The sequence below is a fragment of the Schistocerca cancellata genome, chromosome 3 (genome assembly GCF_023864275.1).
Source record: "Schistocerca cancellata isolate TAMUIC-IGC-003103 chromosome 3, iqSchCanc2.1, whole genome shotgun sequence".
Taxonomy (NCBI): domain Eukaryota; kingdom Metazoa; phylum Arthropoda; class Insecta; order Orthoptera; family Acrididae; genus Schistocerca; species Schistocerca cancellata.
The window spans coordinates 938,888,269-938,902,071 of NC_064628.1; the positions used below are offsets into that span (position 1 = coordinate 938,888,269).

Here is a 13,803-nt window from a genome sequence, read left to right on the forward strand (position 1 = left end):
AAAGGAGAGACTGACGTGGCACACGTGTGCCTCGTGGAGACGTAACTGGTCACTGAGACGCGATGACAGGTTTACGTACACACCGTATTGTACGTGTTAAACTCGGTATTTTGTGCTTCCTTTTTTTTTTTTTTTTTTTTTTTTTTAAATACAGAGTACACCGGGAATATTTTGAAGAGTTGCTCAATGTAGGTGAAAATGCGATCAGTAATGTTTCAGATTTCGAGGTAGAATGGGATAGGAATGATGATGGAAATAGGATCACATTTGAGGAAGTGGAAAAAATGGTCAATAGATTGCAGTGCAATAAAGCGGCTGGGGTGGATGAAATTAAGTCGGAACTCGTCAAATACAGTGGAATGTCAGGTCTTAAATGGCTACACAGGATAATTGAAATGGCCTGGGAGTCGGGACAGGTTCCATCAGACTGCACAAAAGCAGTAATCACACCAATCTTTAAACATGGAAACAGAAAAGATTGTAACAACTACAGGGGTATCTCTTTAATCAGCGTTGTGGGTAAAATCTTCTCAGGTATTGTTGAAAGGAAAGTGCGAGTATTAGTTGAGGACCAATTGGATGAAAATCAATGTGGGTTTAGGCCTCTTAGAGGTTGTCAGGACCAGATCTTTAGCTTACGGCAAATAATGGAGAAGTGTTAGGAGTGGAACAGGGAATTGTATCTATGCTTTATAGATCTAGAAAAGGCATATGACCGGGTTCCTAGGAGGAAGTTATTGTCTGTTCTACAAGATTATGGAATAGGAGGCAAACTTTTGCAAGCAATTAAAGGTCTTTACATGGATAGTCAGGCAGCAGTTAGAGTTGACGGTAAATTGAGTTCATGGTTCAGAGTAGTTTCAGGGGTAAGACAAGGCTGCAACCTGTCTCCACTGTTGTTCATATTATTTATGGATCATATGTTGAAAACAATAGACTGGCTGGGTGAGATTAAGATATGTGAACACAAGATAAGCAGTCTTGCATATGCGGATGACTTAGTTGTGATGGCAGATTCGATTGAAAGTTTGCAAAGTAATATTTCAGAGCTAGATCAGAAATGTAAGAACTATGGTATGAAGATTAGCATCTCCAAAACGAAAGTAATGTCAGTGGGAAAGAAATATAAACGGATTGAGTGCCAAATAGGAGGAACAAAGTTAGAACAGGTGGACGGTTTCAAGTACTTAGGATCCATATTCTCACAGGATGGCAACATAGTGAAACAACTGGAAGCGAGGTGTAGCAAAGCTAATGCAGTGAGCGCTCAGCTACGATCTACTCTCTTCTGCAAGAAGGAAGTCAGTACCAAGACTAAGTTATCTGTGCACCGTTCAATCTTTCGACCAACTTTGTTGTATGGGAGCGAAAGCTGTGTGGATTCAGGTTACCTTATCAACAAGGTTGAGGTTACGGATATGAAAGTAGCTAGGATGATTGCAGGTACTAGTAGATGGGAACAATGGCAGGAGGGTGTCCACAATGAGGAAATCAAAGAAAAACTGGGAATGAACTCTATAGATGTAGCAGTCAGGGCGAACAGGCTTAGATGGTGGGGTCATGTTCCGCGCATGTGAGAAGCAAGATTACCCAAGAGACTCATGGATTCAGCAGTAGAGGGCAGGAGGAGTCGGGGCAGACCGAGGAGAAGGTACCTAAATTCAGTTAAGAATGATTTTGAAGTAATAGGTTTAACATCAGAAGAGGCACCAATGTTAGCACTGAATAGGGGATCATGGAGGAACTGTATAAGGGGGGGCTATGCTCCAGACTGAACGCTGAAAGGCATAATCAGTCTTAAATGATGATGATGATGATGATGATGATGAGTACACCGTACAAATATACGCTGTTCCAAAGCATCAGCACATCGAGGATGTCTCGAAGACGATTAGTTGTAACAAAATAACGCGAAACTACCTGTCGGTAGTTAAAGACACTCTTAGTGCCATATCTTGTGCGGTGTGGAAGTTTATCGTTTCCGTAATGATCAATCAAAAGCACATCTCTTCTTTTTTTAGCCGGCCGGTGTGGCCGTGCGGTTAAAGGCGCTTCAGTCTGGAACCGCGTGACCGCTACGGTCGCAGGTTCGAATCCTGCCTCGGGCATGGATGTGTGTGATGTCCTCAGGTTAGTTAGGCTTAAGTAGTTCTAAGTTCTAGGGGACTTATGACCACAGATGTTGAGTCCCATAGTGCTCAGAGCCATTTGAACCATTTTGAACATCTCTTTTTTGCACTTTTGTGGTTAAATATCAAATAATGGCATCTGTAGTTACGGCCCTTAGACATTTTTACAAACAGTATAGCATGTAATATAGTTGCGTCATATTAAAACCATAACATTCTCGGCAGCGTCGAGACAGCTGTGAAAGAGAAAGTAGCAGGTTCGCCCCCTGACTACTTACATTTTTTCACTAATATTTGTTGTACAAATTACTTAACTTAAACTAACTTACGCTAAGGACAACACACACACACACACACACACACACACACACACACACACAGAGACATCCACACATGTTGTTGTTGTTCTTGTTGTTGTTGTGGTCTTCAGTCCTGAGACTGGTTTGATGCAGCTCTCTTCATCTCCCAGTACCTACTGCAGCCTACATCCTTCTGAATCTGCTTAGTGTATTCATCTCTTGGTCTCCCTCTACGATTTTTACCCTCCACGCTGCCCTCCAATGCTAAATTGGTGATCCCTCGATGTCTCAGAACATGTCCTACCAACCGATCCCTTCTTCTAGTCAAGTTGTGCCACAAACTCCTGTTCTCCCCGATTCTATTCAATACCTCCTCATTAGTTATGTGATCTACCCATCTAATCTTCAGCATTCTTCTGAAGCACCACATTTCGAAAGCTTCTATTCTCTTCTTGTCTAAACTATTTATCGTCCATGTTTCACTTCCATACATGGCTACACTCAATACAAATACTTTCAGAAACGACTTCCTGACACTTAAATCAATACTCGATGTTAACAAATTTCTCTTCTTCAGAAACGCTTTCCTTGCCATTGCCAGTCTACATTTTATATCCTCTCTACTTCGACCATCATCAGTTATTTTGCTCCCCAAATAGCAAAACTCCTTTACTACTTTAAGTGTCTCATTTCCTAACCTAATTCCCGCAGCATCATCCGACTTAATTCAACTACATTCCATTATGCTCGTTTTGCTTTTGTTGATGTTCATCTTATACCCTCCTTTCAAGACACTGTCCATTCCTTTCAACTGCTCTTCCAAGTCCTTTGCTGTCTCTGACAGAATTACAATGTCATCGGCGAACCTCAAAGTTTTTATTTCTTCTCCATGGATTTTAATACCTACTCCGAACTTTTCTTTCGTTTCCTTTCTGCTTGCTCAATATACAGATTGAATAACATCGGGGAGAGGCTACAACCCTGTCTCACTCCCTTCCCAACCACTGCTTCCCTTTCATGCCCCTCAACTCTTATAACTGCCATCTGGTTTTTGTACAAATTGTAAATAGCCTTTCGCTCCATGTATTTTACCCCTGCCACCTTCAGAATTTGAAAGAGAGTATTCCAGTCAACATTGTCAAAAGCTTTCTCTAAGTCTACAAATGCTAGAAACGTAGGTTTGCCTTTCCTTAATCTTTCTTCTAAGATAAGTCGTAGGGTTAGTATTGCCTCACGTGTTCATTTCTACGGAATCCAAACTGATCTTCCCCTGATATATATATATATATGCCCGAGGCAGTACTCGAACCTCCGACGGGGAGAGCTGCGAGAACTGTGGCAAGGTGCCTTACGTAGACCGCGCGGCTACCCCTCGCGGCTGCAGTTTTTCAACCTGCCTTTTGTATTAGATTCTGGAATTTAATTATTAATTTAATAGAACACTCGATGTTACTTATAACGGGTCCGCTGCAATTCTTGTTGCATAGGCCAGCGACTGAAACGTTGCTTCAGTGACCAGATATTTTAACGTTGCTGCCAGTCTGTCAGGAAGTAAACACAATTTACACACTGCAAGTTTTTGCTATTATGAACCTCTGTGTGCAAGATATATACCTATCTCTCAGTTTGACGGACTGAGTCATGTTTGCATTTTCCGGTTAATACCTTTCTCCGTGATGATAAGTAGCTTAGAACCAACCTCCCACACCATTCCTACGGAATTACGAAACGGATCTCGATCTCGAAATTTACGTCATAAAGTGCGACGCTCCGTCCGCCGAGGTAGCTGCACGATCGGCGTGGCACGTTGCTAGCCAAAGGGGTCCGTGTTCGATCCCTGGCCAGGTCGGGGATTTTCTCCTCTCGGGGCTGCTTTTTTACTGTTCTTACGTTCGTATCCTCAGAAATGACATTACGCTGTTGAGATGACTGTTTGGCACTTCCCGGGAACCAATAAATGGAAAAAAGTAAAGTCTGATGGTAGTCAATACAGCATCGAAAAGAGGGGTACTATGCACGCGGAAACTGACGTCAGACACTATATTTTATCTATATTCAATTTAAAACCAAAAATGTGATGGACATTCTAGTTGACGAATAACCTCTTTTAAACTTCGCGTCATGTAGAAAGAAGGCCCCTATTTTCATGCGTTCTGAGCATTCCCCACCATTAACTACTAGTAATCAATAAGATTCATTCTCTCTCCTTGCGCCTAGTGGTGAATTACAAACTGGACTACGAGTTGCCAATTTCGCGACAACGCAGTACCATTCACAGAGTGACCGAGTTATTCATGCAGATGTCGATGTTAGTTTCTCGTAGCAGTTGAGCTGTGAACGTGTTTCTGTAAACGTTTTAATCTGATTTCCAAATGAATGTCAGTGACGGTAATAAACGTGAAGTTCCTCACAAGCCACTTTAATTAAATTGCGTATCTGCGGAGTAACGTTTTAGTTGTGTGACTGGATTCGTGATTTCCTGTCAGAAAGGTAACAGTAATCAACGAAAAATTATCGAGTAAAGCTGAACTGATTTCTGGTGCTTGCAAGGAAGTGTTGTAGGCCTTTTGCTCTTCCTGACCTAATAAACGATTTAGGAGGCAATCTCAGGAGCCCTCTTAGATTGTTCGCAGATGATGTTGTGATTTACCGTCTTATAAAGACATCAGATGGTTAACACAAATAACAAAACGATTTACACAAGCTATCTGTGTCATGAGAAGAGTGTCAATGGACTCTAAATAATGAAAAGTCTGAAGTCAACCACACGATAACGAAAAGAAATCTGCTAAATTTCGGTTTACAAGACAAAACACACAAATCTAAAAGCTGTAAATTCGACTAAATACTTATGAATTACAATTATGAATAACTTAAATTGCAACACTCACGTGGATAATGTTGTGTGGAAAGTAAAACAGATTGCGGTTTATTGGTAGAACACTTAGAAAATGCAACAGATCTACTAAAGAGACTAGTTACACCACATTTTCCGCCCTCTTCTGGAGTATTGCTGTCCAGTATGGGATCCGCAGTATATAGGTTGATTAAAAAAAGTTCAAAGAAGAGCAGTCCGTTTTTTTACTATCGTGAAATAGGGGAGGGACTGCCACGTATGATACGCAATTTGTTGTGGTGATCATGAAAACGAAGGAGTTTTTCATTGTGGCAGGATCTTCTCATGAAATTTCAGTCCCCAACTTTCTCGTCAGAGTGTGAAAATACTTTGTTGGCGCCAGCCTACATAGGGAAGAGCGATCATCATAATAAAATAAGGGAAATCAGAGTTCGCCCCCAAAGATTAAAGTGTTCGTGTTTCCCGCGCGCTGTTCGAGAGTGGAATAGTAGAGAAATAGCTTGAAGGTGGTTCGATGCACCCTCCGCCAGGCACTCAATTGTGAATTTCAGAGTAATCACGTAGATGTGGATGCTTCACAAGTAGTCGAGGCGGTTTATGTCCCGCATTCATAGCTTTTTCAAATGAGAATCTGAAAGCGAGACTTCTATTTTTGACATTTTGAAGAGTCAAGAACGAACTGCAGAAGCACGTATCGGCAAGAGAACTGTACAGAGAATAGTAAACAAAAGTGACGGAGCTGTAGAAACTTCCAGAAAACTTGTTTTCGTGTCGCCTGAAAAGCACCAAATTCGAAAGAAACCTGTAACACAAATAGATGGTTGTGACAACTATGTTCCCACAGGAAAAATGTACTCGAATACTTATTCTGCGTGCTGGCTCTTTTCTGATTTGCTTCATGAGAGTAAAGTTGTATTTAGGTGTAAGGTAAATGGTAGTGCCTAGCATTCGGAAATGGAAGTTGTCACTGTCATAAAGTGGTTCACTGAACAATTCTTGCCATACCTTGCTTCGAAGTCGGCCATTGTAATTACCGCGGCAGTTACCATTCAGCTGTTCATATGGTTCAAATGGCTCTGAGCACTATGGGACTTATCATCGGAGGTCATCAGTCCCCTAGAACTTAGAACTACTTAAACCTAACTAACCTAAGGACATCACACACATCTATGCCCGAGGCAGGATTCGAACCTGCGACCGTAGCGGTCGCGCGGTTCCAGACTGAAGAGCCTAGAACCGCCCGGCCACACCGGCCGGCCCATTCAACTGTTACAGAGAAAAGACCAAGTACGAGCACCAGGAAAGGGGATATTGTGCTTTGGCTCAAAAATAAAAATATCCGGGACAATATGTGCCAGTCTCGTGCTGAACTCCTATAGCTCGTTAATTTATAGAAGTCAGGCGACAGAATGTATAAAACTTGACTTTCTTGCATGTGAATGTGGTCACACAATTTTGCGATAGAATTAATTTGCGCACAGGTTACATGCTATGTGGGTTAAAAAAAAATCAAAACAGACACTTTGGAACAACAGACAGCATCCACCTTCAGCGTGGGCTCGCTGAGAAGTTTCAGAAACAAGAATCTGGCAGGGAAGTGATCCCATCATCCTAAATTTACAATCAGATGGTTCGGACATGGGCTCAGATAGCAGATGTTATTACGGTGTAGACGTTGAAACAAAGTAAAGTAATAATCTTTGTTGGTTTTAAAGACGCATGGTGCAAAAATACTTTTGCCAACAGACCAATTGCGTACAAAGTGCATGAGAACTTCGTAGCTTTTATCGATTACGAATATAAGGCCTGTGAAGTATTCAGACAATGATATTCAACACTTCTCCCAAGGAGAAGTTAAGCTTTTTCCAGAGTGTTGTATGCTGCAATTACTCGAGAGAATACGGCCGGATAAATACGTCAAAAACTCCAGTATTTCGAAAAGTAAACCACTGTCATTTTCAAGGCACGAATTGGAAAATGCCGTAAAATAAAAGGGAGTGTTACCTGTCAAGATACCGGTGATTTTCGACATTAACTCAACGGAATGCTGACAGATATTCACAGGTGATGCTTAAAGGCTTGCTTGTTCATTGGATCATAAATGGTTCCTCCCACTGTAATGTCGAACGAATAGGTTTAAACTCATAATGCCTGTTGATACCGAAAAATATGACATACTGACAATTTTTACGATAGTCTTTTGCGTTAGTCTTTGCTCCCAGTAATTCTTTTTTATGCATTGTAATTTAAATTGAGCTACATTGAAACACCCCCTCATAAACGCATTATACACATTTTAAAATATTATACGGAGTAGAAGCAGTTGTCATACAAATATAATTTCGGTTTTAGTTTGAAGTTTATGTTGTTATGTATTACATTTTTACTTACACTACTGACCATTAAAATTGCTACACCAAGAAGTAATGCAGATGATAAACGGGTATTCATTGGACAAACATATTATACTAGGACTGACATGTGATTACATTTTCAAGCAATTTGGGTGCATAGATACGGAGAAAGCAGTAACCAGAACAACCACCTCTGGTCGTAATAACGGCCTTGATACGCCTGGGCATTGAGTGAAACACAGCTTGGGTGGCGTGTACAGGTACAGCTGCCCATGCAGCTTCAACACGACACCACAGTTCATGAAGAATAGTGACTGGTGTATTGTGACGAGCCAGTTGCTCGGCCACTATTGATCAGACGTTTTCAGTTGGTGACAGATTTGGAGAATGTGCTGGCCAGGGCAGCAGTCGAACATTTTCTGTATCCAGAGAGGCCCATACAGGAGTTGCAACATGCGGTCGGGCATTATCCTGCTGAAATGTAGGGTTTCGCAGGGATCGAATGAAGGGTAGAGCCACGGGTCGTAACACATCTGAAATGTAACGTCCTCTGTTCAAAGTGCCGTCAATGCGAACAAGAGGTGACCGAAACGTGTAACCAATGGCACCCCATACCATCACGCGGGATGATACGCCAGTATGGCGATGACGAATACACGCTTCCAATGTGCGTTCACCGCGATGCCGCCAAACACGGACGCGACTATCATGATGCTATAAACAGAACCTGGATTCATCCTAAAAAATGACGTTTTGCCATCCGAGCACCCAGGTTCGTCGTTGAGCACGCCATCGCAGGCGCTCCTGTCTGTGGTGCAGCGTCAAGGGTAACCGCAGCCATGGTCTCCGAGCTTATAGCCCACGTTGCTGCAAACGTCGTCGAACTGTTCGTGCAGATGGTTGTTGCCTTGCAAACGTCCCCATCTGTTGACTCAGGGATCGAGACGTGGCTGCACGATCCGTTATAGCCATGCGGGTAAGATGCCTGTCATCTCGACTGCTAGTGATACGAGGCCGTTGGGATTCAGCACGGCACCTCGTATTACCCTGCTGAACCCGCCGATTCCGCATTCTCCTAACAGTCATTGTATCTCGACCAACGCGAGCAGCTGTCACGATACGATAAACCGCAATCGCGATAGGCTACAATCCGACCTTTATCAAAGTCGGAAATGTGATGGTACGCATTTCTCCTCCTTACACGATGCATCACAACAAAGTTTCACCAGGCAACGCCGGTCAACTGCTACTTCTGTATGAGAAATCGGTTGGAAACTTTCCTCGTGTCTGCACGTTGTAGGTGTCGCCGCCGGTGCCAGCCTTGTGTGAATGCTCTGAAAAGCTAATCATTTGCATATCACAGCATCTTCTTCCTGTCGGTTAAATTTCGCGTCTGTAGCACGTCATTTTCGTGATGTAGCAATTTTAATGGCCAGTGGTGTATATTGTCGAAATCGCAATAAGTGGCAATTATTGCAAACGTTTTCGATTACCTTGTAGTTAGACAATAGTCATTTTGAGGAAATTTGTACTAGACGTGTTCACAAAACTACGTCAGCTGTTCTCGCATTCCGACGTAGAACGGATAGTCGCTGCAGAGCAGTGGAGACGACGTCAACACGTGAAGCAAGGTTTCTCTCATGTAGACGACTGATAGAAATCGGTTTTAAATATTATTCATGTGGTGTCACCGCCAGACACCACACTTGCTAGGTGGTACCTTTAAATCGGCCGCGGTCCATTAGTACATGTCGGACCCGAGTGTCGCCACTGTCAGTAATCGCAGACCGAGCGCCACCACACGGCAGGTCTGGAGAGACTTACTAGCACTCGCCCCAGTTGTACGACGACTTTGCTAGCGACTACACGGACGAAGCCTTTCTCTCATTTGCCGAGAGACAGTTAGACTAGCCTTCAGCTAAGTCCATGGCTACGACCTAGCAAGGCGCCATTAACCATTTCTATAGAGAGTCTCACTTGTATCGTCAAGAATGCTGTATACAAATGATGGATTAAAGTTAAGTATTCCAGCAGCTACGTACTTTTCTTTATAGCATTCATTACGTATCCTGTTCCAGACCTCACGCCAGTCTGCGTTAGATTATAGCGTGCATTTCGGCCTCCTCTAACTACAAGGTGTTGGCACATCTGCCAACACATCAATTCACCCGTAGATTTGACCGCATAATACGATGTACTGACAGCAAATGAATGTGACTGTTGTCCGCAGCAACACAGTTCGGCAACACGGACTTTTGTTTGCCCACTCCCTGCCGCTACGCATGCGCAGACCTCATCCCCTCTACGCTTCCCTATCGCTCCGCCTGTATGAGCGGAAGCGACCTCCTATGTGACGCGGGCTAATAGTACATCTGTAACATTGTTGTGCACCATACGTAGTTCAAATGGTTCAAATGGCTCTGAGCACTATGGGACTTAACTTCTAAGGTCATCAGTCCCCTAGAACTACTTAAACCTAACTACCCTAAGGATATCACACACATCCATGCCCGAGGCAGGATTCGAACCTGCGACCGTAGCAGTCACGCGGTTCCAGACTGTAGCGCCTTTAACCGCTTGGCCACCGCGGCCGGCACCATACGTAGTGTTCTTCTACCAGCAAATCCCTGGTAAATTCACTGACGAATTCAGAATCTGCTCCGCGATTTCATACATCTATCTCGGACGATCGCTGACAGTGTTAATGCAACTACCGGGTGATCAAACAGTCAGTATAAATTTGAAAACTTAATAAACCACGGAATAATGTAGATAGAGAGGTAAAAATCGACACACATGCTTGGAATGACATCGGGTTTTATTAAAACAAAAAAAAAGCAAAGTTCACAAAATGTCCGACAGATTGCGCTGGACAGCAAAACGTCAGTGACTGCGGATTGCAATAGTGTATAAAAGGAGCTGTAATGAGAGAGAGAATCAGATGCGCCAGCAGTCGCAGCATGTTGACGTTACCTGAAACGACGCTTTTAGTGAAGCTTTATTATCAGAATGTGGGACGTGCTAGTTCCTATCGCCATAGGAATGGGATTCGAACGGGTAAAGGTCCGTTGACAAATGCAGCTGTGGCGAGAATGATTTCTAAGTTCGAAGCCACGGGTTGTTTAGACGATAGCCCCCATAGTGGATGGCCGAGCACAAGGCGTAATGCTGCTGAGACAGTTCAGGAAGAAATGAAGACTGTAGCGGGTTCGTCTATGCACGGGGAAGTCAGCGCTCGTGCAGTCGCACGTCGCACCGGCATTCCATACATTACTGTTTGGTTAGCACTTAGGCGTACCCTCCGATGCTATCCGTACAAAATCCATCGGCATCATGGACTGTTACCTGGCGATTAAGTGAAGCGGAGGGCATTTGCGGTGTGGACGTTTCAAAAGATTGCGGAAGATGACGATTGGTTGAGTAACGTGTTGTGGACCGACGAAGTTCATTTCACGCTCCGAGTGTCTGTCAACGCCCACAACTGCAGAATTTAGGCTACCGAAAATCCTAGAACTGTCGTGGAAACTCTATTGCACGACGAGAAAGTCACGGTATGGGTTGGATTTACCACATCTACCGTTATTGGGCCTTTTTTCTTCGAGGAAATGCGTGATTCTGGTTTTGTAACTGCTACCGTGACGGGTGGGAGGTACGCCGATATGTTACAGAATCGCATCATGCCCAGCCTGGCTGATAAACACCTGCTGGAACGTACGATGTTTATGCAGGATGGCGCTCCTGCCTATATTGCTAGACGCGTGAAAGATCTCTTGCGCCGGGCGGAGTGGCCGTGCGGTTCTAGGCGCTACAGTCTGGAGCCGAGAGACCGCTACGGTCGCTGGTTCGAATCCTCCCTCTCGCATGGATGTGTGGTTTAATTAGTTTCAAGTTCTAGGCGACTGATGACCTCAGAAGTTAAGTCGCATAGTGATCATAGCCATTTGAACCCTTTGATCTCTTGCGCGCTTCGTTTGGTGATGATCGTGTGCTCAGCCGCCACTTTCGTCATGCTTGGCTTCCCAGGTCCCAAGACCTAATTCCGTGCGATTATTGGCTTTGAGTTTACATGACGTCGCAAGTGTACTAGATAGACCGACGTCTCTAGGGATGCTGTAAGACAACATCCGACGCCAATGCCTCACCATAACTTCGGACATGCTTTACAGTGCTGTTCACAACATTATTCCTCGACTACAGCTATTGTTGAGGAATTGTGGTGGACATATTGAGCATTTCCTGTAAACAACATCATCTTTGCTTTGTCTTACTCTGTTATGCTAATTATTGCTATTCTGATCAGATGAAGCGCCATCTGTCGGACATTTTTTGAACTTTTGTATTTTTTTTTTTTTGGTTCTAATAAAACCCCATGTCATTCCAAACATGTGTGTCAATTTGTACCTGTCTATTTACATTATTCCGTGATTTATTTAGTTTTCAAATCTATACTGACTAAAGGTGGCAGGGGTAAAATACAGGGAGCGAAAGGCTATTTACAATTTGTACAGAAACCAGATGGCAGTTACAAGAGTCGAGGGACATGAAAGGGAAGCAGTGGTTGGGAAGGGAGTAAGACAGGGTTGTAGCCTGTCCCCGATATTATTCAATCTGTATATTGAGCAAGCAGTAAAGGAAACAAAAGAAAAATTCGGGGTAGGTATTAAAATCCATGGAGAAGGAATAAAAACTTTGAGGTTCGCCGATGACATTGTTATTCTGTCAGAGACAGCAAAGGACTTGGAAGAGCAGTTGAACGGAATGGATGGTGTCTTGAAGGGAGGATATAAGATGAACATCAACAAAAGCAAAACGAGGATAATGGAATGTAGTCGAATTAAGTCGGGTGATGTTGAGGGTATTAGATTAGGAAATGAGACACTTAAAGTAGTAAAGGAGTTTTCCTGTTTGTGGAGCAAAATAACTGATGATGGTCGAAGGAGAGAGGATATAAAATGTAGACTGGCCATCGCAAGGAAAGCGTTTCTGAAAAAGAGAAATGTGTTAACATCGAGTATAGATTTAAGTGTCAGGAAGTGATTTCTGAAAGTATTTGTATGGAGTGTAGCCATGTATGGAAGTGAAACATGGACAGTAAATAGTTTGGACAAGAAGAGAATAGAAGCTTTCGAAATGTGGTGCTACAGAAGAATGCTGAAGATTAGATGGGTAGATCACATAACTAATGAGGAAGTATTGAATAGGATTGGGGAGAAGAGAAGTTTGTGGCACAACTTGACCAGAAGAAGGGATCGGTTGGTAGGACATGTTCTGAGGCATCAAGGGATCACCAATTTAGTATTGGAGGGCAGCGTGGAGGGTAAAAATCGTAGGGGGAGACCAAGAGATGAATACACTAAGCAGATTCAGAAGGATGTAGGTTGCAGTAGGTACTGGGAGATGAAGAAGCTTGCACAGGATAGAGTAGCATGGAGAGCCGCATCAAACCAGTCTCAGGACTGAAGAGCACAACAACAACAACAACAACTGACTTTTCGATCACCCGGTATTTTCGCGCACTTGTTTTCGTTAACGAACTGTGCCATTGCTGCGGCAGGTGCAGCCGACAACTGCCGCTGGAAAATGGTGGGATCAAAAACGGCGGTGAGGCGCAGGCCGCGTTCCGCGAGACGCGGCAGGTGTGGAGCGAGCAGCGAGCACTCACGAGGTTGAGCGGGTGCCGGGCGGAGGGCGGCGCCGGCTCGTCGGTGAGGATGGCGCGCAGGTGCGCGATGTAGGAGGCGGCCAGGCGCAGCGTGTCCAGCTTGCTGAGCTTCGTGTCGGCCGGCACCCACGGCAGCGTCGTCTTCAGCCGGCAGAAGGCGCGCGCCAGCACGCGCATGCGCGCCCGCTCGCGCGCGTTGGCCGCGTGCCGCTGCTCGGGCCGCGCGCAGCAGCCCGACTCGTCGTCCGCCAGCGCCGCCGCCGCCGCCGCCGCCCCCGCCGCCCCCGCGCCGACGTCCGCGCCGCGGCCTCCGCCCCCGCCGGCTGGTCTGCGCCGGCGAGGCATCTCAGCTCCTAGGCAAAGCGCGCCGTCATTTCCACCCTTTTCAATATTTATTTTGACGAAATCGTTCACGAATGGCTCATTTCATTAAATGCAGTGAGAAGTTGTAAGTAGGCTGTTTATTTTTTCTTTATGTAAGTAGGCTGTTTATGTTTTCTTA

At 44.5% G+C, this 13,803-nt stretch overlaps 1 protein-coding gene across 1 annotated transcript in view; it reads right to left on the minus strand.

Annotated features, from left to right (window-relative positions):
* Nucleotides 1-13,478, minus strand: part of LOC126176666 (uncharacterized) — an 85,349-nt gene extending 71,871 nt beyond the window's left edge. Inside the window, exon 1 of the mRNA XM_049923825.1 lies at nt 13,302-13,478. Within this exon, the coding sequence (XP_049779782.1) occupies nt 13,302-13,478 (177 nt within the window). The remainder of the gene's footprint in view (nt 1-13,301) is intronic.
* Between the last annotated feature and the right edge of the window lie 325 nt (nt 13,479-13,803).